Here is a 22,130-nt window from a genome sequence, read left to right as displayed (position 1 = left end):
AATTTCGCAAGGTTTAAATAATTAGTCAAGTTTGTAAATTTTTTTTCAAGTTTTAAAACAATATGTGAATGTTTTAATTAATTTCTCAAGCTTTTAAAAAATTTGTCGAAATTTAAAATAATTTAGAAAGCTTTTAAATAATTTTTCAGGGTTTAAAATATTTCATCAAGCTACTAAATAATTTCTCAGTGTTTCATATAATTTCTCAAGCTTTAAAATAATTACTCAGTGTTTTATATAATTTCTGAAGCTTTGAAATAATTACTCAGGGTTTAAAATAATTTCTGAAGCTTTGAAATAATTACTCAGGGTTTAAAATAATTTCTGAAGCTTTGAAATAATTACTCAGGGTTTAAAATAATTTCTGAAGCTTTGAAATAATTACTCAGGGTTTAAAATAATTTCTGAAGCTTTGAAATAATTACTCAGGGTTTAAAATAATTTCTGAAGCTTTGAAATAATTACTCAGGGTTTAAAATAATTTCTGAAGCTTTTAAATAATTACTCAGGGTTTAAAATAATTTCTGAAGCTTTGAAATAATTACTCAGGGTTTAAAATAATTTGTGAAGCTTTTAAATAATTACTCAGGGTTGAAAATAATTTCTGAAGCTTTGAAATAATTACTCAGGGTTGAAAATAATTTCTGAAGCTTTGAAATAATTACTCAGGGTTAAAAATAATTTCTGAAGCTTTTAAATAATTACTCAGGGTTTAAAATAATTTCTCAAGCTTTTAAATAATTACTCAGGGTTGAAAATAATTTCTGAAGCTTTTAAATAGTTACTCAGGGTTTTAAATAATTTATCAACCTTTTAAATAATTACTCAGGGTTTTAAATAATTTCTCAAGTTTTTAAATAATTACTCAGAGTTTTAAATAATTTCTGAAGCTTTGAAATAATTACTCAAGGTTTTAAATAATTTCTCAAGCTTTAAAATAATTACTCAGGGTTTAAAATAATTTCTGAAGATTTTAAATAATTTATCAGGGTTTTAAATAATTTATCAACCTTTTAAATAATTACTCAGGGTTTAAAATAATTTCTGAAGATTTTAAATAATTTATCAGGGTTTTAAATAATTTATCAACCTTTTAAATAATTACTCAGGGTTTTAAATAATTTCTGAAGCTTTTAAATAATTATTCAGGGTTTAAAATAATTTGTGAAGCTTTTAAATAATTACTCAGGGTTTAAAATAATTCCTGAAGCTTTTAAATAACTACTCAGGGTTTTAAATAATTTCTGAAGCTTTTAAATAATTACTCAGGGTTTTAAATAATTTCTCAAGTTTTAAAATAATTGATCAAGTTTTTAAATAATTTCTCAGGGTTTGAAATAATTCCTGAAGCTTTTAAATAATTTCTCAGTGTTTTAAAATAATTTATCAAGCTTTTAAATAATTTCTCAGGGTTTAAAATAATTCCTCAATCTTTTAAATAATTTCTCAGGGTTTCAAAATAATTTATCAAGCTTTTAAATAATTTCTCAGGGTTTAAAATAATTCCTCAAGCTTTTAAATAATTTCTCAGTGTTTTAAATAATTTCTCAAGCTTCTAAATAATTTCTCAATGTTTAAATAATTTCTCAAGCTTTGAAACAATTTCTCAAGGTTTAAAAACGTTGAGGAGTTTTAAATAATTTATCACGGTTTGGAATAATTTCTGAAGCTTAAAAATAATTTTCTCAACTTAAAAAATAATTTATCAAGATTTTAAATAATTTCTGAAGGTTAGAAATAATATCTGAAATAATATCCCAATTTTTAAAATAATTTCTCAGAGTTTTAAATAATTTCTCAAGCTTTTAAATAATTTCTCAGGGTTTTAAATGATTTGTGAAGCTTTTAAATCATTTCTCAAGTTTAAAAATAATTTCTCAAGCATTTAAATAATTTGTCAGGGTTTTAAATAATTTCTGTGTTGGAAATAATTTCTGTAGGTTTGCAATAATTCTGAAGCTTTCAAATGATTTGTCAAGCTTTGAAATAATTTATCAAGCTTCTAAATAACTTCTCAACCTTTGAAACAATTTCTCAAGGTTTAAAAATTTCAGAAGCTTTTAAATAATTTCTCACAGTTTTAAATAATTTCTGAAGCTTTGAAATAATTTTCTCAACTTTAAAAATAATTTGTCAAGCTTTGAAATAAATTTCTCAACTTATAAAATAAATTCTCAAGGTTTTAAATAATTTCTGAAGTTTGTAAATAATTTCTCAAGTTTTTGAATAATTTGTCAATTTATTAAATAGTTTGTAAAGTTTGTGAACAATTTCTCAAGTTTGAAAATAATTTCTCAGGATTTAAATAATTTGTCAAGCTTTTAAATAATTTCTCAGGATTTTAAATAATGTGTCAAGCTTTGAAATCATTTCTGAAGTTTTTAAATAATTTATCATGGTTTTAAATAATTTCCGAAGTTTTTAAATAATTTCTGAAGGTTTTAAATAATTTTTCAAGCTTTGAAATAATTTTTCAGACTTTTAAATAATTTCTCAAGCTTTGAAATAATTTCTCAGGGTTTAAAATAATTTTTCAAGCTTTTAAATAACTTCTCAGAGTTTTTAATAATTTCTCAAGGTTTTAAATAATTTCTCATGGTTTTAAATAATTTCTCAAGCTTTTAAATAATTTCTCAGGGTTTTAAATGATTTGTGAAGCTTTTAAATCATTTCTCAAGTTTAAAAATAATTTCTCAAGCATTTAAATAATTTGTCAGGGTTTTAAATAATTTCTGTGTTGGAAATAATTTCTGTAGGTTTGCAATAATTCTGAAGCTTTCAAATGATTTGTCAAGCTTTGAAATAATTTATCAAGCTTCTAAATAACTTCTCAACCTTTGAAACAATTTCTCAAGGTTTAAAAATTTCAGAAGCTTTTAAATAATTTCTCACAGTTTTAAATAATTTCTGAAGCTTTGAAATAATTTTCTCAACTTTAAAAATAATTTGTCAAGCTTTGAAATAAATTTCTCAACTTATAAAATAAATTCTCAAGGTTTTAAATAATTTCTGAAGTTTGTAAATAATTTCTCAAGTTTTTGAATAATTTGTCAATTTATTAAATAGTTTGTAAAGTTTGTGAACAATTTCTCAAGTTTGAAAATAATTTCTCAGGATTTAAATAATTTGTCAAGCTTTTAAATAATTTCTCAGGATTTTAAATAATGTGTCAAGCTTTGAAATCATTTCTGAAGTTTTTAAATAATTTATCATGGTTTTAAATAATTTCCGAAGTTTTTAAATAATTTCTGAAGGTTTTAAATAATTTTTCAAGCTTTGAAATAATTTTTCAGACTTTTAAATAATTTCTCAAGCTTTGAAATAATTTCTCAGGGTTTAAAATAATTTTTCAAGCTTTTAAATAACTTCTCAGAGTTTTTAATAATTTCTCAAGGTTTTAAATAATTTCTCATGGTTTTAAATAATTTCTCAAGCTTTGAAATAATTTCTCAGGGTTTAAAATAAATTTTTAAGCTTTTAAATAACTTCTCATGGTTTTAAATAATTTCTCAGGGTTTAAAATAATTTTTTAAGCTTTTAAATAATTTCTCATGGTTTTAAATAATTTCTCAGGGTTTAAAATAGTTTCTCAAGCTTTTAAATAATTTCTCAGAGTTTTTAATAATTTATCAAGCTTTTAAATAATTTCTCATGGTTTGAAATAATTTCTGAAGCTTTGAAATAATTTCTCAGGGTTAAAAATAATTTTTCAAGCTTTTGAATAATTTCTCAGAGTTTTTAATAATTTCTCAAGCGTTAAAATAATTTCTCAGGGTTTAAAATAATTTTTGAAGCTTTGAAATAATTTCTCAGAGTTTTTAATAATTTCTGAAGCTTAAAAATAATTTCTCATGGTTTTAAATAATTTCTGAAGCTTTGAAATAATTTCTCAGAGTTTTTAATAATTTCTCAAGCTTATAAATAATTTCTCATGGTTTTAAATAATTTCTGAAGTTTTCAAATAATTACTCAGGGTTAAAAATAATTTGTCAAGCTTTTAAATAATTTCTCAGAGTTTTTAATAATTTCTCAGAGTTTTAAATAATTTCTCAAGCTTTGAAATAATTTCTCATGGTTTAAAATAATTTCTCAAGCTTTAAAATAATTTCTCAGGGTTAAAAATAATTTCTCAAGCTTTTAAATAATTTCTCATGGTTTTAAATAATTTCTCAAGCTTTGAAATAATTTCTCAGGGTTTAAAATAATTTCTCAAGTTTTAAAATAATTTCTCAGGGTTTAAAATAATTTCTCAAGCTTTTAAATAATTTCTCAGAGTTTTAAATAATTTCTCAAGCTTCCAAATAATTAGTGAAGCTTTTAAATAATTTCTCAGGTATTTAAATAATTTGTCAAGCTTTTAAATAATTTCTCAAGCTTTTAAATAATTTGAAAGTGTTTTAAATAATTTGTCAAGCTTTTAAATAATTCATCAGATTTTGAAATAATTTCTCACGGTTTGAAATAATTCCTCAAAGTTTTAAATAATTTCTCACGCTTTTAAATAATTTCTCAAGGTTTTAAATATTTTGTCAAGCTTTTAAATAATTTTCTCAACTTACAAAATCAATTCTCAAGGTTTTAAATAATTTCTCATGTTTGTAAATAATTTCTCAAGTTTTGAAATAATTTCTCAAAGTTTTTAAATAATTTCTCAAATTTGAAAGAAGTTTTTAAACAATTTCTCTAGTTTGTAAACAATTTCTCAAGGTTTGAAATAATTTCTCAAGGTTTGAAATAAATATTACGATTTAAAGAAGGACTTTTTTTTCATGAAGCAGAATTACAGTGTTTTACAGTTAATAATTTTCATTATTGTGCAGGATGCAGGAATGGAGGAAATAGTGTTGAATATTTCGAAAATTTTACTGCTGTAAGCTGTACCTGTGCCCTTAAAAAAATTTTTAAAGTCCTGCAGGTATAGGTGGCAGCGGAGAGCTTTGGTGGATTGTACTTGGATTATGCGACAGTCCCTGTGCAATCCATCGGGTTTCTCAGCTCTTGTCTATACCTGTTGGACTTAAAAATTTTTTTTTTCCGTTTTCCTGGTGTAGGCAACAGTGGAGAACCTTGGTGGGCTGTATGTGGACTATCCGGAAGTCCATGTACAGTCCACCAGGGTTTTCTGCTGTTGTCTACATCTTCCTTCCCATGTTTGCAGGATGTAGGCAACAGTGGAGAGCTATGGTGGGTTGTATGCGGACTATCCGGAGGTTTGTGTACAGTCCATCAGTGTTCTCTGCTGTTGTCTATATCTGTGCATGTATATACAGAGTGTTTGAGGAGGAATAGTAAATATTTTAGGGGGTGATAGTATGGACTGTTCTGAGTAAAAATGTTGATATAAACATGTGTGCAATTTTGATTGGGTACAGAGGTACAGCTGTTAAAATGTAACCCAAGAAGGTGTTAAGCAAAGAAAAATGATCACGTTCAATACACTTTCTTTTTGTGTGTTACTACTCCAGCTGCTATGGGCTTGTTTATCTATTGTCATTTTTGTTTTGAAGATCAAGTTATGAAGTTGTGCTTTGGTTGACATAATTGAATTTTTCAACTGTGATTGTGATTTGTTGGTCAATTCTACTGTATCGTTTAGGCATACTGCATGTATTTACAAATGCTGATTATGCTGGTATGGTATATTTTGTGTATGGGTTTCCATTTACAAAATATGTTCCATATCGGCATACTCATCATTTGTAAATACGTGTGGCATGCTTAAACGATACTTTAGAATTGTTCAAGTAATAACAACAGTTGAAAATGTTCAATTATGTAAATGAAAGCATTACTTCATAATTTGGCCTTTGAAACAAAAATGATAATTGATAAATAAGTCCATAGCAGCTGGAGTAGCAACACACGAAAGGAAAGTGCATTGAACATGATCATTTTCCTTTGCTTAACATCTTCTTGGGTTACATTTTAACAGCTGTATCTCTGTATCCAATCAAAATTGAACACATGTTTATATCAACTTTTTTGCTCAGAGCAGTCCATACTATCACCTTCTAAAATATTTACTGTTTCTTCTCAAATATTCTGTATATACAGAAAATTTCCCTCGCCAAATTATTAGGCGCACGTTTATTTTGCAACATAACACATATATTATTGAAATAACACAAGTTCAAACATTTTGAAAGCAAGATAAACATTTTAAAAGTAATAGTTGTTAAAAATATTTTAAAAATAATTATTTTGAACGGTTATTTTGAAAACAACATAAATATTTTCGAAATAACATGTTTAAAAGTTGTTTTTAAAATAATAGTTATGAAAAAATCGTTTTGAAGCTTGAAAATATTTTTAAAATAATTGTTTAGAATTGATAGCTTTTGAAAAAACATAAGTATTTTTGAAATGATATAAAAAAAAAATATTTTTTAAATAATTTTTTGTCAAATAATATTTTTAAAGTGTAGAAAAATAATTTGTATGAAATAATATTTTTAAACTTTGAAAAATATTTTTAAAATAGTATTTTTACAAAATATTTGTTAAATAATTTATTTTCAAATAATATTTTTTAAAGTATTATTTGAAATAAATTATTAAAACATTATTTTGTAAACATATTTTTTTTTAAATATTTTTCAAAGTTTAAAAGTATTTTTTTTTTCATACAAATTATTTTTCTACACTTAAAAAATTTATTTGATAAAAATTATTTGAAAAAATATTTTTTTATATAATTTCAAAAATACTTATGTTTTTTTCAAAAGCTATGAATTCTGATCAATTATTTTAAAAATATTTTTCAAGTTTGAAAACGATTTTTTCATAACTATTATTTTAAAAGCAACTTTTTAAACATGTTATTTCGAAAATATTTATGTTGTTTTCAAAATAACCGTTCAAAATAATTATTTTTAAAATATTTTTAACAACTATTACTTTTAAAATGTTTATCTTGCTTTCAAAATGTTTGAACTTGTGTTATTTCAATAATATATGCGTTATGTTGCAAAATAAACGTGCGTCTAATAATTTGGCGAGGGAAATTTTTTTTTCATAAGTTTCTGGCGCTTGTGCTGTGCTGATGACGTCAGATATCTAGGTCCCGTTTGTATGGGCAGAAGTGGCTCGCTCAAGTGGAGAGAAAAGGAACTTTTCTAGTTCCTTTTCTCTCCATTTGAGCGAGCCACTTCTGCCTATATAAACGGGGCCTAGATATCTGACGTCATCAGTACAGTGCAAGCGCTAGGACTTATCCAGCTTTTATACCTCCTTTTATATTTATATATAACCCGTATATAAATTAAGTTTTTTGGCGGGAAAAAAACTTTTTTTGAAACCAGGTAACAGGAAGTGGGCAAATTCAAATTTTTAGTAGAAAAAACAAGACATAGAGGGTGCAACATAAATCATTTATTCAAGAAAAAACCAAAGAACTTTGTATACAAAGATATACACAAGAAAACATATACTAATAATATATATACAAAAATAAACACAAAAAAATATATACAAACAATATATACACAAAAAATAACTAGAAAAAATATACAAACACAGAAACCACAAACAAAAAAATTTATTACAACAAATAATACATCAAACAACTTAGAAAAAAAAAAATATACACACATTATACATGACCCAACACGCAAAATAAAGATATACACATCCAAACGCAGAAAAAACAATATTATACCAACAATTTATACAACAAAATACACTATTCTATACATGAAATAAACCTGAAAAGAAAAGACAACTTATATCTTTATTTTGCGTGTCATTTTCGTGTATATTACCCGGAAAAACAAAGTTCTAATGCAATCTAAACGTGATTTTATTGTAACTTGCGCAAACACGCGCTCTACTCTGCCGGGTAATACACAATACCATATTCACTCGTGTAATAGACGCAATTTACGTCATCATCTCTCGATTAAACGTCTACAATGCTAATTACACAATTATCTCACATAATCACAGCTAGTTTTGACGTCGCAAACGCCAACACTATTGAAAATGACTAAATTGCCTGTTTCTAGTACAAATTCAAGACCTGCCACCCTATTTCCGTCAATTTCTGCAAATTTAACAATTTTGAACCTCAAAATTTGCATAGTTATACACTTATTACGGTTCATTATGAAGCAAAACAATTACAGACAGCAAACAACACGACAATCGACATTAATCAATAGATTAACCGGTACTGCTAACATTACGCGCCGACAGCGTCTATTACGTGAGTAAATATGGTATCACAAAACAATACATACAATTCTCGTAATAACTGCTATTGCAGCTGTCATTTCACAAAACATAGTTACACACACAACAATAAATCATGAATCTTTCCTCCTAAACAATAAAATGTTTCTACAATCTCAAAGAAAACGGCACTCAACAACCAATGTAAGCAAATATGACTAACACTTGAAAGCAATCATCCAAAGCTACAGAAATTAACCCTGTCTCTAGCAAACCAAGTCGAAAAATATAAACCGATCGACAAAACTCAAGAAAACAAATTAAATACTCCTTAATCACAACACAAGACACGTTCATTCCGAAATATATGGACAAAAGCAAAAAGAAAACTTGAGTACAACGAATTAAACACACCCTCACATCAACAGAAAAGACGCTGAATCAAAAATATCAACTCATCAAGATTAATCAACAAAAACCTGAATAAAACCAATTAATTCCTAAAAGTAGGGCCACAAATACACGAGACCACAACAGGAACGACGTTGATTTAAAAACATAACCTCAAATTATTCTCTGAAAGCAGAACACGAGAAATACACCCCAATCATAACAGAAACGACGTTCATTCAAAAATATATACATATCAATAAAAATGAACGGTAAACTGAATAAAACCAATTAATCTCAAAAAGTAGGGCCACAAATACACAAGATATACAACCTCACAAAAGAAAAGACCAATCAAAAGTACAAACTCATCGACAAAAGCTCAATAAAACGAAGTAGACGCAGAAGTACACCCCCATCACAACACAAGCGATGCCAAATGGAAAAAAAAACCCATCGAGAATAGTAAAGACAAAACTGACTGACTAAAACGATTATATCTAACAAAGTAGTGACAGAAATACACAAGATACCCACAACAGAAAACATGTTGATTCGGAAATATAAACCCAAGGGGAAAATCAAAAACAAAACTGAGTAGAACAAATTAATCTTAAAAACAAGTGCCCGAAATACACCCTGACCACAACAGGAAAGACAATGAATGAAAAATATAACCTCATCGACAAAAGCTAACAAAAAACCAGACTAAAATTAATCTCACAAAGTAGGGGCATAAATACACAATATACACACACCAATCACAACAAACAAGACTTTGACTAAAAAAATCAACCCATCAACAAAAACAAACAGTAAACTCAGAAAAACGAATTAATGTCACAAAGTACAGCAAGAAATAGACAAGATATATATACACCCCAATCACAAAAGAAAAGACGTTGATTCAGAAATACAAGCCCATGGACAAAAGCAAAACCAAATCATCTCAAAACGTAGCACCATAAACGCACTACAAAAACACCCAACAACAAAACCAAAGGGAAAACTGAGTAAAACGAATTAATCTCACAAAGTAGTCACAAATATTCAAAATATCCATCCCAATCACAGCAGTAAAGACGTTAATTAAAAAATATAAACCCACAGAAAACAGCGCAAAACTAATTAATCTAACAAGTAGGGACATTAACACACCCTGACAACAGCAAACACATTGATCGAAAAATACAACCTCATCTACAAATGCCAACAAACAAGGGGGGGGGGGGGGAAACAAAAAGACATACACCCCAATCATAACTAAAACGACATTCATTGAAAAATATATACGTAACAAAAACAAACTGTAAACTGAGTAAAACCAAAATTGCATAAAGTAGGGGCAGAACACAAAACGATATGAACTGAAAAACATAAACCCATCAACAAAAGCAAAGAGAAGACCAACTAAAACGAATTTATCTAACAAAGTAAGAACAGAAATACAAACCAATCGAAAAATAAAAAACAAAACAAAGGTAAAACGAAATAATGTTAAAAACTACGAACACATATATAACCCAATCACAACACAAAAGACGCTCATTCAGAAATATAAACCCCTGGACAAAATCAAAAAGAAAACTGAGTAAAACAAATTAATCTCAAAAAGTAGGGCCAAAAATACACAAGATATACACCCTGCCATCAACAGAAAAGACGCTGAATTAAAAATATAAACTCATCAAGGAAAGCCAACGGAAATTTCAATAAACCAAGTAATCCCAAAAAGGACTAACCACAACACAAACGACAATGATTGAAAAATATTAACTCAACGACAAAAGCAAAGACAAAACTGATTAAAACGAATTCATCTAACAAAGTTGGGACACAAATACATTACATATACACGCTGACAACACCTAAGAAATTAATTCAAAAATATAAACCCATCAAAAAAAAGTCAATACAAAACTAATTAATCTAATAAAGTAGGCACACAAGTACTCTAGATATACACCCTGATCACAACAGACATGATGCCGATTCAAAAATATTAACCCATCAACAAAAAGGGGGGGGGGGGAGAAAACTCACGAAAACGAATTAATCTCAAAAAAGTAGACCCACAAATACACAATACAAACAACGCCAATTGTAAAATATAAACCCATGGCAAACAGAAAACTGGGTAAAACGAATTTATCTCTAAATGTAGGAACACGAATACAAAAATATCACCTCTCCACAAAAGCCAACACAAAGCTAAATAAAACAAAGTAATCTTAAAAATTAAAAATAAAAAAAAATAGTCTGAAATACACAAGATATACATCTCAATCACAACACAAAAGACGTTGATTCAGAAATACACACTGACCACGACAGAAACAACATCGATTGAAAGGTATAAACCCATGGCAAACAGAAGACTGAGTACAACGAATTTATTTTCAAATGTAGGAGCAGAAATACACTAAACTATTCACCCTGACCACATCTAAAAAACATTTCATTCTAAAATATCAACCCATCCAAACAAAGCCGACAGACAACTGAGGAAAACTGATTAATCTAACCATGCAGGCACTCAAATACTCTGATCACAACTGACACAACATTGATTAAAAAATATAAACTCACCGACAAAAACAAACGGAAAACCAACTAAAACAAATTAATCTAACACAAATATACTACAGTGAGGCCACAAAGTCCCATTACCCCATACGTAAATTTCAGTTACTTTCTTTCTGTTTCACATCATATGAACTAAACAATGGCTGATACATCTAATTACACCATTCAGCATTGTGTTACTGCAAGTTGTTGAGTCCATGCAAGAAATCAAAGAGGATAGAGTTGCACACTCACTTTCCGCACCATTTTAACACGATCCTCGTCCAAAACAAACAATTTTCAGATGGGAACACAATCTCTTCTCCACAGGTGATGTAAAGGACAAGAAAACAAGTGGCAGACTACTATAAAGAATTGCCATTCATTTTGTTTCTTTATAATAGGGGTAATACAATGTTGAGTCCTCACTCTAGATATACACCCTGATCACAACTCAAACAATGTCCATTGAAAAATATAAACCCACCGACAAAACTGACTAAAACCAATTCATCTAACAAATACACTTGATATACACCCAGATCACAACTCAAACAATGTCCATTGAAAAATATAAACCCACCGACAAAACTGACTAAAACCAATTCATCTAACAAATACACTAGATATACACCCAGATCACAACTCAAATAATGTCCATTGAAAAATATAAACCCACCAACAAAACTGACTAAAACCAATTCATCTAACAAATACACTTGATATACACCCTGATCACAACTCAAACAATGTCCATTGAAAAATATAAACCCACCAACAAAACTGACTAAAACCAATTCATCTAACAAATACACTTGATATACACCCAGATCACAACTCAAACAATGTCCATTGAAAAATATAAACCCACCGACAAAACTGACTAAAACCAATTCATCTAACAAATACACTAGATATACACCCAGATCACAACTCAAACAATGTCCATTGAAAAATATAAACCCACCGACAAAACTTACTAAAACCAATTCATCTAACAAATACACTAGATATACACCCAGATCACAACTCAAACAATGTCCATTCAAAAATATAAACCCACCGACAAAACTGACTAAAACCAATTCATCTAACAAATACACTTGATATACACCCTGATCACAACTCAAACAATGTCCATTGAAAAATATAAACCCACCGACAAAACTGACTAAAACCAATTCATCTAACAAATACACTTGATATACACCCAGATCACAACTCAAACAATGTCCATTGAAAAATATAAACCCACCGACAAAACTGACTAAAACCAATTCATCTAACAAATACACTAGATATACACCCAGATCACAACTCAAATAATGTCCATTGAAAAATATAAACCCACCAACAAAACTGACTAAAACCAATTCATCTAACAAATACACTTGATATACACCCTGATCACAACTCAAACAATGTCCATTGAAAAATATAAACCCACCAACAAAACTGACTAAAACCAATTCATCTAACAAATACACTTGATATACACCCAGATCACAACTCAAACAATGTCCATTGAAAAATATAAACCCACCGACAAAACTGACTAAAACCAATTCATCTAACAAATACACTAGATATACACCCAGATCACAACTCAAACAATGTCCATTGAAAAATATAAACCCACCGACAAAACTTACTAAAACCAATTCATCTAACAAATACACTAGATATACACCCAGATCACAACTCAAACAATGTCCATTCAAAAATATAAACCCACCGACAAAACTGACTAAAACCAATTCATCTAACAAATACACTTGATATACACCCTGATCACAACTCAAACAATGTCCATTGAAAAATATAAACCCACCAACAAAACTGACTAAAACCAATTCATCTAACAAATACACTTGATATACACCCTGATCACAACTCAAACAATGTCCATTGAAAAATATAAACCCACCAACAAAACTGACTAAAACCAATTCATCTAACAAATACACTTGATATACGCCCAGAACACAACTCAAACAATGTCCATTGAAAAATATTAACCCACCGACAAAACTGACTAAAACCAATTCATCTAACAAATACATTAGATATACACCCAGATCACAACTCAAACAATGTCCATTGAAAAATATAAACCCACCAACAAAACTGACTAAAACCAATTCATCTAACAAATACACTTGATATACGCCCAGAACACAACTCAAACAATGTCCATTGAAAAATATTAACCCACCGACAAAACTGACTAAAACCAATTCATCTAACAAATACATTAGATATACACCCAGATCACAACTCAAACAATGTCCATTGAAAAATATAAACCCACCGACAAAACTGACTAAAACCAATTCATCTAACAAATACACTTGATATATGCTCAGAACACAACTCAAACAATGTCCATTGAAAAATATAAACCCACCGACAAAACTGACTAAAACCAATTCATCTAACAAATACACTAGATATAAGCCCAGAACACAACTCAAACAATGTCCATTGAAAAATATAAACCCACCAACAAAAATGACTAAAACCAATTCATCTAACAAATACACTAGATATATGCCCAGAACACAACTCAAACAATGTCCATTGAAAAATATAAACCCACCGACAAAACTGACTAAAACCAATTCATCTAACAAATACACTAGATATATGCCCAGATCACAACTCAAACAATGTCCATTGAAAAATATAAACCCACCGACAAAACTGACTAAAACCAATTCATCTAACAAAGTACAGACACAAATACACTAGACATACACCTTGACTCTACAAAGGCCAATGTCAGAAAACTGAACAAAACAAATTAATCTCAAAAAGTTGGGAAAGAAAGACAATATATACACCCCAATCACAACGGATAAGACATTCATTGAAAAAGGAAACTCGACAAAAGCTATTGAAGAAAACAAATTCATCCCAAAAAGGGGGGGGGGGCACCAAACACAAGATTTGAACTCCAATCACAACAGAAACCTACTCACAACAACGAATTAATCACAAAAACCAGCAGCAGCAGCAGACAACAATACCTAACAACCCATGTTGTGACACTTTTATCTACTACATTTCTAGAATGAACATGACAACCCAAGAAGATGTACATCCGACAAGAACAACCAACTATACCTAAAACTCCTATCTCCATCAATGTCAATCATGAGAAATGACCAACAAAAATACATATGCCATACAGACATTAAGCGCACATTACATATAATTGTATGTACCTAAGTGTTACAATTCATTGTTGTGTGTGTATCTAGCTTAACACAATAACAAATTATCACATTTACTCACATTATAGACGCACTTTTCCCCATAATCTTTGCATCAAAAAACATATCCCATTCAATAATCACAGCTCATTTCCACATCACACATTCCAGTAATATTCTGCAACTTCTCCAACTGTAACTCACTTCACTTTGCAATCTGCCATTCAACTTGTATATTTACACTTACCAGGTTTCATTATAAAGAAACTGTTTTTTTTTTTTGCTTCTTTTTCATTATAAGTGCAATTACACTTATCACTTTTTCGGATGTGACCCAGTTATATTTCAATGTGAAATTGGTAAGCTATTTTCAATTTTCAAGAATATTCACATACAAGTATTACAATACTATTGTTCAATCTTTATCAATTTATGTAATTATTATTTTTCCTTGCAACAATAAAAAAAATTTAATAAATAAATAAACTTCACATGACAAGTACATCCAATAATACAATGTGTACCAACTCAAAATGTAATCCATACATTATCCACTCGCGTCTATAATGTGAGTATATACAGTAAAGTATCAACTCAAATACAATGTAATACAACAATATGAAAAATAATCATTAGCAGTGTCATTTCTTTACAATCACTTAATTCATGAAAATACTTTCATTTCAGTTAATATTTCCTACAACACAAGTAATTTCGAGCATACTTCGCATCCTCACCCAAATTAACAAATAATTATTCACACTAACATTTATTTCTTCCCACCATTAAGTAAATAAACTCATAATTCAATCTCATTTTACACAAACGAGGAGACTACATTGCCTTCTACATCAGCAGAAAAGACAAATTATCATTCTCTGCTTGCATTATTCCCCAAAATTATGCATACATCATTGTTACACACCACACATACAGTGTGATCTTTTAGTCCCTCCACAGTACAGCAGGTAGAATAGCAGTCAAGCACCCAAAAAGCAGAGTGTAAGAAGGCAATACACAGCAAAAGTTGAACAACAATTTTTAAAGCAGTTTCCAAATTCCAAATTACCATATCAGGATCCTATCTACAATTTCATAAATAAGTTTTGTGTCACCAGTTCTGTACAAGATGCTGCGAGGAGTGGCAGGCCCCCTGCTTTTATATATCTCTTATAGGAAGCTTTTCAGTCCAACAAAATCATTGAGAAAACAACAACTTCATTTGTGTCCTTACAAAGTCACAATGGTGCAAGAATTAAAACCTGTCGACCACGAGAAAAAGTTCCACACAATGATGTTCAATTGTTGGATAGGACATTTTTTTATGGATGAAGCCTGGTTTCACCTGTCGGGTTACATTAATTCCCAAAATACCACAATTTCGACCAAACTGCATCCAGAGAAAATAGATGTGTGGCATATTCCCATCAATAACTATTCGCCCAATTTTTTAACAACACCATCAATTCTCAAGTTTACTGTTCCAATATCGTTCCCTTTTATTCGACAATTAAACAACAGGTTAATGCTACAGCTCACACATCTCATGCATCAATAAATTTCTTAAGACACTTTCGCAGAGACGATAATTTTTCAACAACTATGGTCTCCAAAATCCCCTCATTGAACTCCACCCAATTATTTCTTTTAGTGTGTGTTGCAAAGTCGACAGTATATCAAGACAACCCTAAAACAATTGACCTAAAATTGACACTAAGAAATTATACAAATTCAGTCACAAAAGAAATTTCAATCAATGTGTTTCATAATAAAATAAAATGTGTCGATGTATGCTTTCAGCAGAACGTACAACATTTTTAGCATCTTATTTAAATGAGTAACTTCATTTATTATTATTACTATTATTATTATTATTATTATTATTATTATTTGCTTGCTTCTCATTATTTATTCATACCATATTTGCTTTTCTCTCTCTTTACAGTTTCCTCGATATACATTAATTCATTCATTCATTCATTCATTCCCACCACTCCACCACTGTCCCAATATCAAGACTTTTCTACTCATTACTGAAGGGTTCATTCCACTGAATGTTAACACACCTACATATAAAAAGGGTTACCACTACATTCCTCACATCTAGTGGGTGCTCACATATTCCACTACTGTGGAGCGACTTAAACATCAGACTGTACTGTGTTATGCTCAACAATGAAATATGTTGAAATGGTCATTTAACTTTAATTCTCTACAAAACCCGTGCTTCATTCAAAATATCGTAATTATCAATTAAGCAAAAATTCCACTATATTTTTCACTAAATTTTCCAACTTTCACTAAGACATTTCCAACACATTTCTTACATATCGTTCATTAATGCCAATAAATCACACTGCTAATAATCATTTACAATCACAAAGACACACCAAGATTGCACACTAAACAAAATAACTCCTCACATATCTCATGTACACAATACAATTCATTTCATGTGTTTCACAAACCATTTCATTTTCCACTACACTATGCCAGCTGATATACGTTCACGAAAAAATCTCTTGGAAACCAGCTCTGATACAAGTTTCCTACTCCTACTCCCATTGTATTATCACCAAACAACACAAAAACTATTACAAATTTCCCAAATACAAACAATATTCGCAAAGTTGCTATATTAAAAACAGCAGCAATTTCAATTTCCAATATTTTTTACAAAGAAGGAAAACCTGTGACATACCATTATGCTCCAACCAGCCAATTAGTATATCATACAGAATAAGTCACCAAGTTTGACTCTACTTTCAGAATCAGTTCTACACTCATTTTGACCAAAAAATTTTTTCAGAACAAAGCTACAAATCACCTGGGGCAAACAGAGGATAGCCAACACACAAGAGAGAGGCACAATAGGAACGAGGGATTCAAATATGCATCAAATAAGTAACACAGATACAAGGAAGATCACTACCAGGAGAGAGTCAAGAGTTAATTGACCAAAAAGATGTACACGATACAAAAGAACAAGGCGAGCCAATGTACTTACACAAGGCATAACAGCAATAGAAAATTAAATGCTACTGTTGTGCTCAGGGATTATGATAAGCAATATATTTTCACTTTAATTTAAAGTAATGAAATCGTATTATGCATACATGCTTTACATGCGAAAGAGCTCACTTCCTGTTTCGACAGATTACAGAGCACAGTTTAGTTAACGTCAGCAACTCAGCACAGTCCAGTCCTTGAACATGCAGAAATGCGTTCGCTTGCATTTTGCATCTTTATCGCGAACTCAACTTAGCAACAGCTGACTTATAGCGAAGATACAGCGCCTCTCGCGAGACATTTTAATTGGCGATGATTCCAAAATTCTGAATTTCCATTGGTCAAGTTAAAAACAGATTCAGTCGTGAAAGTTCCTTGAATCCATATTGTTCTAAGTAACAACCGCAAACTCCGATTTGAAAGGATGGTTAAGAATCAGAAGCGTGGTGTTTAGTGAATGCAATACAGTTTTTTTTAGAAGATTCGCGGGTAAAATAGCGTCACTCTGTTACATCACAAAGGATACGGTTCAAGTTTATAAAAGGACATGAAACATCGAAAACGCAGTCATTAGTTATTGGTCAAGACAGCAGTCATGGAGTAGCACTCCCAACGTCCAGGAAGAAACTCACGAATATGGCATCGAAAATGGGATCAACTGGGACCAGCATTAGGGTTCGCCCTACTATTTATTGTAAGTAAAATCATCAGATCATTCTTTAAACTTTTCATTTAACTAGTTATCTTGGTACTTCAGAATAAACAGAATTTTTCATACTTTCCAAATCATTCAATACTCAATATTTCATTTGTAGTAAATTGATATTTTTATTAATAAACTTAGTAATAGTGAATTTCTACACTTGTAATTATTTCGAAAACCTGAGATCACATTCATAGTAGGAATCCCTCCTATCCATAAGAAAGAACAGTTTATAAAGTATAACACAGTGTCTGATTAGTTTGTGTTATCTTGATACAGATTATAACTCACAATTATCTCTAAGATAAGCCATCCGCCCTTGCCTTTGTCGCGGCAAGCGCCACAACAAATTACTGGTGTCAGATATGATAGAGCTTAACAATAAATTATGGTGTCAGAAATGGGCACAAGACTACTATAAATATATATCAGGACTAATATTATATAGCAACACTATACCAAAGAATACTGATAAATATAAGTAAAAGTGGAAGAAAGATCACAAAGTGGAAGAAAATGTGAAAATTGTACAACTTCAAGTAGTAAATCATAAATATTACGTAATAGGTCAAATACTTCCGATAGATAAAGCAGCATGCAGTCAAGAGTGACAGGGAAAATAAAAGGCACCTACAAAGTAATCAATAGTGATAACTACAAATTTTACATCAAGTTGTAAATGATGCATGCTTATGGAGTAAACAGGGCCATGGAAAAAAAGTAGGATACAATCAATAATTAAACAATAGAAAGAGGTAGACACTACTGTAGATGGCATTTAGAAACACCAAATATTAACATCATTGCATAAATAGCGAGTAATGAAAGGAATGTACAAAGAGTATTAGAAACAAATAGTACAATAGCAATAAAACCATGATGGATACTCATGGTGTTAAATCTCACCGCAATCAACTGGCATATAGTAAGTAGAAAATCCACATATCTCAATATGTATCTACTTTGTCTTTCCTATTAAACCTATACGGTAAGAGCACCAATAGTCGACATGTTAAGGAAACATGTACTGTTTTTTTTTCTTTCAATCCTCCAACTGTACTTTACTGTAAGAAACAATTTAAAAAACTGACACCTCCAAATCCCTACTTTAATCTACATATTTGTTAATATATTTATATTCAAAAATGCATTTTACAATAATCTCTTGACACGCACCTGTAGTTGACACATATTTTTATACCCTCAAAAAATGATGTAAATGCAATACACAATAAAACACCTTATATAACTTAATTAAGCTTTTATTGTTTTACTATTATTACTTTACAACAACTTTAATTTAATACAAATACAAACATCCAATTATTTCTCCTTGACATTCAGATGCTTTTTCTAAAGATATCTTATCTGTTCCCCCCTTATATTCTGCTCTGGAGTCGTCACATACCCAATTATTTTATTCAAATATATGCATGTACTTCAAATTCTGTTTTACTTGCATTAACACTTTTCAAACCCATTATTTTTACTTCAACAATACAGAGGTAAGTAAATCTCGATGTATTTCTCTTTTCCCTAACATGTTTCACCAGGACCACCAATGGCACATCTACCAGGGAACGGACAGACACACATGTCCGGGCCAAGTCAAGTCACAAAGTACTGGTAAGTTTACATCATTTGTCCACAGCTATAATAGTACAGGGATGAGTGTCGAGGTCAGTGGCACATGTACCAGAGGATAGAGGACAGGCACATGTCCGGTGCTGTCATTGATACTTAACGACAATGTTCGTCAAGTCTAGTCAGGAAGTACTGCAAAGTGTACATCCTTTGTCCACAGTTGTAATAATAAGTGCACACTTCCCAAAGGACAGGCACACGTCCATGCTGTCATTGGCCTTTAACCACGACATTCGTCAAGTCTAGTCAACAGATAAGTGGCTCAACCACCTGCTAACCAGTGACTCAGAGGCCCTCGTTTGCAAATACGCTGGAATCCTAACATTCTTCACCACGACAATTTCCATACAATGTTTTATTAATCTCAGATTCCTGTCATTTATTTTAATAATATGCCTCATCAGCATGTTTTTCTTAACATGCATCACAAGCATTTTCTCCTATATTCCCTACCCACTATCTTTCTCCCTACTGTGCATCTACACCTAACATGCTGATTCTGACATTTCTCTCTCTTTCTTCCCTTACTACTTTGTTTTCTTCTCTTGCTCTCTTCCATTCTTCTTCTTATTATCTCCTTTTATTAAGATATTCTAATGCTTATGGTAAGGTAATTACAGCAGCAATTCTTTCTCTCTTTCTATTTTGGGGCAAGGTCAAAATAAAGTCTTTTTGAACGGTGAAGGTGCTAAACCTTTCTCTTCTGACAGTGAAGGAGTTTCTAATAGTTCAACTAGCTGTGGTGTTATGGGCATATGTGGTTCTGTTTCACGTTGTAGCTCTAATATATTCATATCTATTGCTATTTTCTATTCTAGCTGTAGGATTTTTACTTTCTTTCAGAGAATCATCTGGCAAGTTTTCAATTTTTCCATCAAATCAGACTACATGTATCTCCGTCCTTTACCTGTTGATTCCTGGGAAGATTGTTGAATCCCTTTGTCTAAAAAAATGGTTCATCTTCTTCAATATTGTCTCCTAAAGCTGAAACATTGGGTATTTAAGGTTGACAGCTCCTGTCGTCAACTATACCTTCTGACAGTTACAGATGAATAAAAAAAATATGGATATTCATGCACTCTGTGGCAAGCATGTTTAAACTAGTTATAAAATGTAATATTAAGTTGAGAACCTCAACTTGACATAGCTGTCAACCTTAGAGTAAACAGACATTCATTTCAAAAATTGGTGTCAACTATACGTGTCCTGTCGACTATAGGTGCTCTTACATCTACAGGATAAACCATAAGTAATATCATTAATTTCAAGAGACTATTTTTCCACTTGTATAAACAAACAAAAAAAAAAAAAAACTTTAATACAATTTTGCTCCATTCTGTTTCCTTTTCGAGAAACGTAACACAATTACTTTGAAATATGACTCGGAAAATTTCATTTCTTCCATGTCAATTTACCAAATACTACTTTCAAAATTAAAATCAGAGGTAACTATTTCTAACTCGCTCAAGATAACACTCGTAGTACAATGAAAGGAATTTTTTTTATATCACTACCTAATTACATTATACGCTGTCTTCACGGAACATGTAATCAGTTTGAAAATAAAATTCTGTCTACATCGGTCTTTATCATTTGTGAAAATCGTGCTTAATATAGTGCCATAAAATATCACCATTAATTCATAAAGTTATCATTATAAAAAAGATTTGCCAATGCTGTAATATTTAATTTCTCTCATAGACAATAAACTACATACAGTAAAATCCCTTGTATCCAGCACCCAAATAACCAGCAATACCAAAACAATGACACTTTTGCCCAGGCCAAAACACAAAGTCATTCGTGCAAAAGGGAAAACTCGGACAAATATGTAAGTGCTTTTCGTGGATCACACATGCCCCACATTCTTTACTTTCTACATTGTTCACACATCAAAATATAGATAGAAAACCCCATTATATCCCTCAAGTAGATCATGAAGCTATCTGAAAACTGTCACTTCGGCCTTGCAAACAATGCCCAATGCACAGAGATATCTTTAAATTTACCACTTCATCCATTTCAAAAGGGTGTTGGACAAGTCTAAATACAAAGCAAACATTATAGTAAAAATCATCAAGCGCTACTTCATCTTCATAACTGCAACATTGGCTACACTGCTCTTTACATCACAAGGCCGCTATTTTAAACTGTCATGAGTGAAGAAAACATAATTATAAACTCATGAATGTACTTTACCGTATTCAGTATTAAAAATAAACACTGCACAAATTTCTAAACTTTCTTTTTAAATATCTATATTAAAATTACTAAATTTCAACATGGACAAAAATGTTTGTGCAGTACATTATGTCTTTACATATGTAACCCATTAACCTAATTTCACATTATCTCGCAAAATCAGTTATCCCGCACTGCCTTTGTCCCACAGGTGCCAAATACAAGGAATTCTACTGTATCTTGCAAATGAGATG

General features: G+C 30.4%; 1 protein-coding gene across 1 annotated transcript; it reads right to left on the bottom strand.

Annotated features, from left to right (window-relative positions):
• Positions 1-7,649: 7,649 nt before the first annotated feature.
• LOC138710971 (uncharacterized) lies at positions 7,650-18,352 on the bottom strand. Its single transcript, XM_069842210.1, has 2 exons — positions 8,204-18,352; positions 7,650-8,170 (listed from the first exon to the last, which is right to left on the bottom strand). The coding sequence occupies exon 1, from the start codon at positions 13,377-13,379 to the stop codon at positions 11,550-11,552; it is 1,830 nt and encodes a 609-aa protein (XP_069698311.1). The 5' UTR covers positions 13,380-18,352; the 3' UTR covers positions 7,650-8,170; positions 8,204-11,549.
• Positions 18,353-22,130: the final 3,778 nt, after the last annotated feature.

Source organism: Periplaneta americana, chromosome 12 (assembly GCF_040183065.1).
Source record: "Periplaneta americana isolate PAMFEO1 chromosome 12, P.americana_PAMFEO1_priV1, whole genome shotgun sequence".
NCBI lineage: Eukaryota > Metazoa > Arthropoda > Insecta > Blattodea > Blattidae > Periplaneta > Periplaneta americana.
The sequence above is the reverse complement of the archived record's forward strand: the minus strand, read 5'-3'. Positions and strand labels throughout refer to the sequence as shown.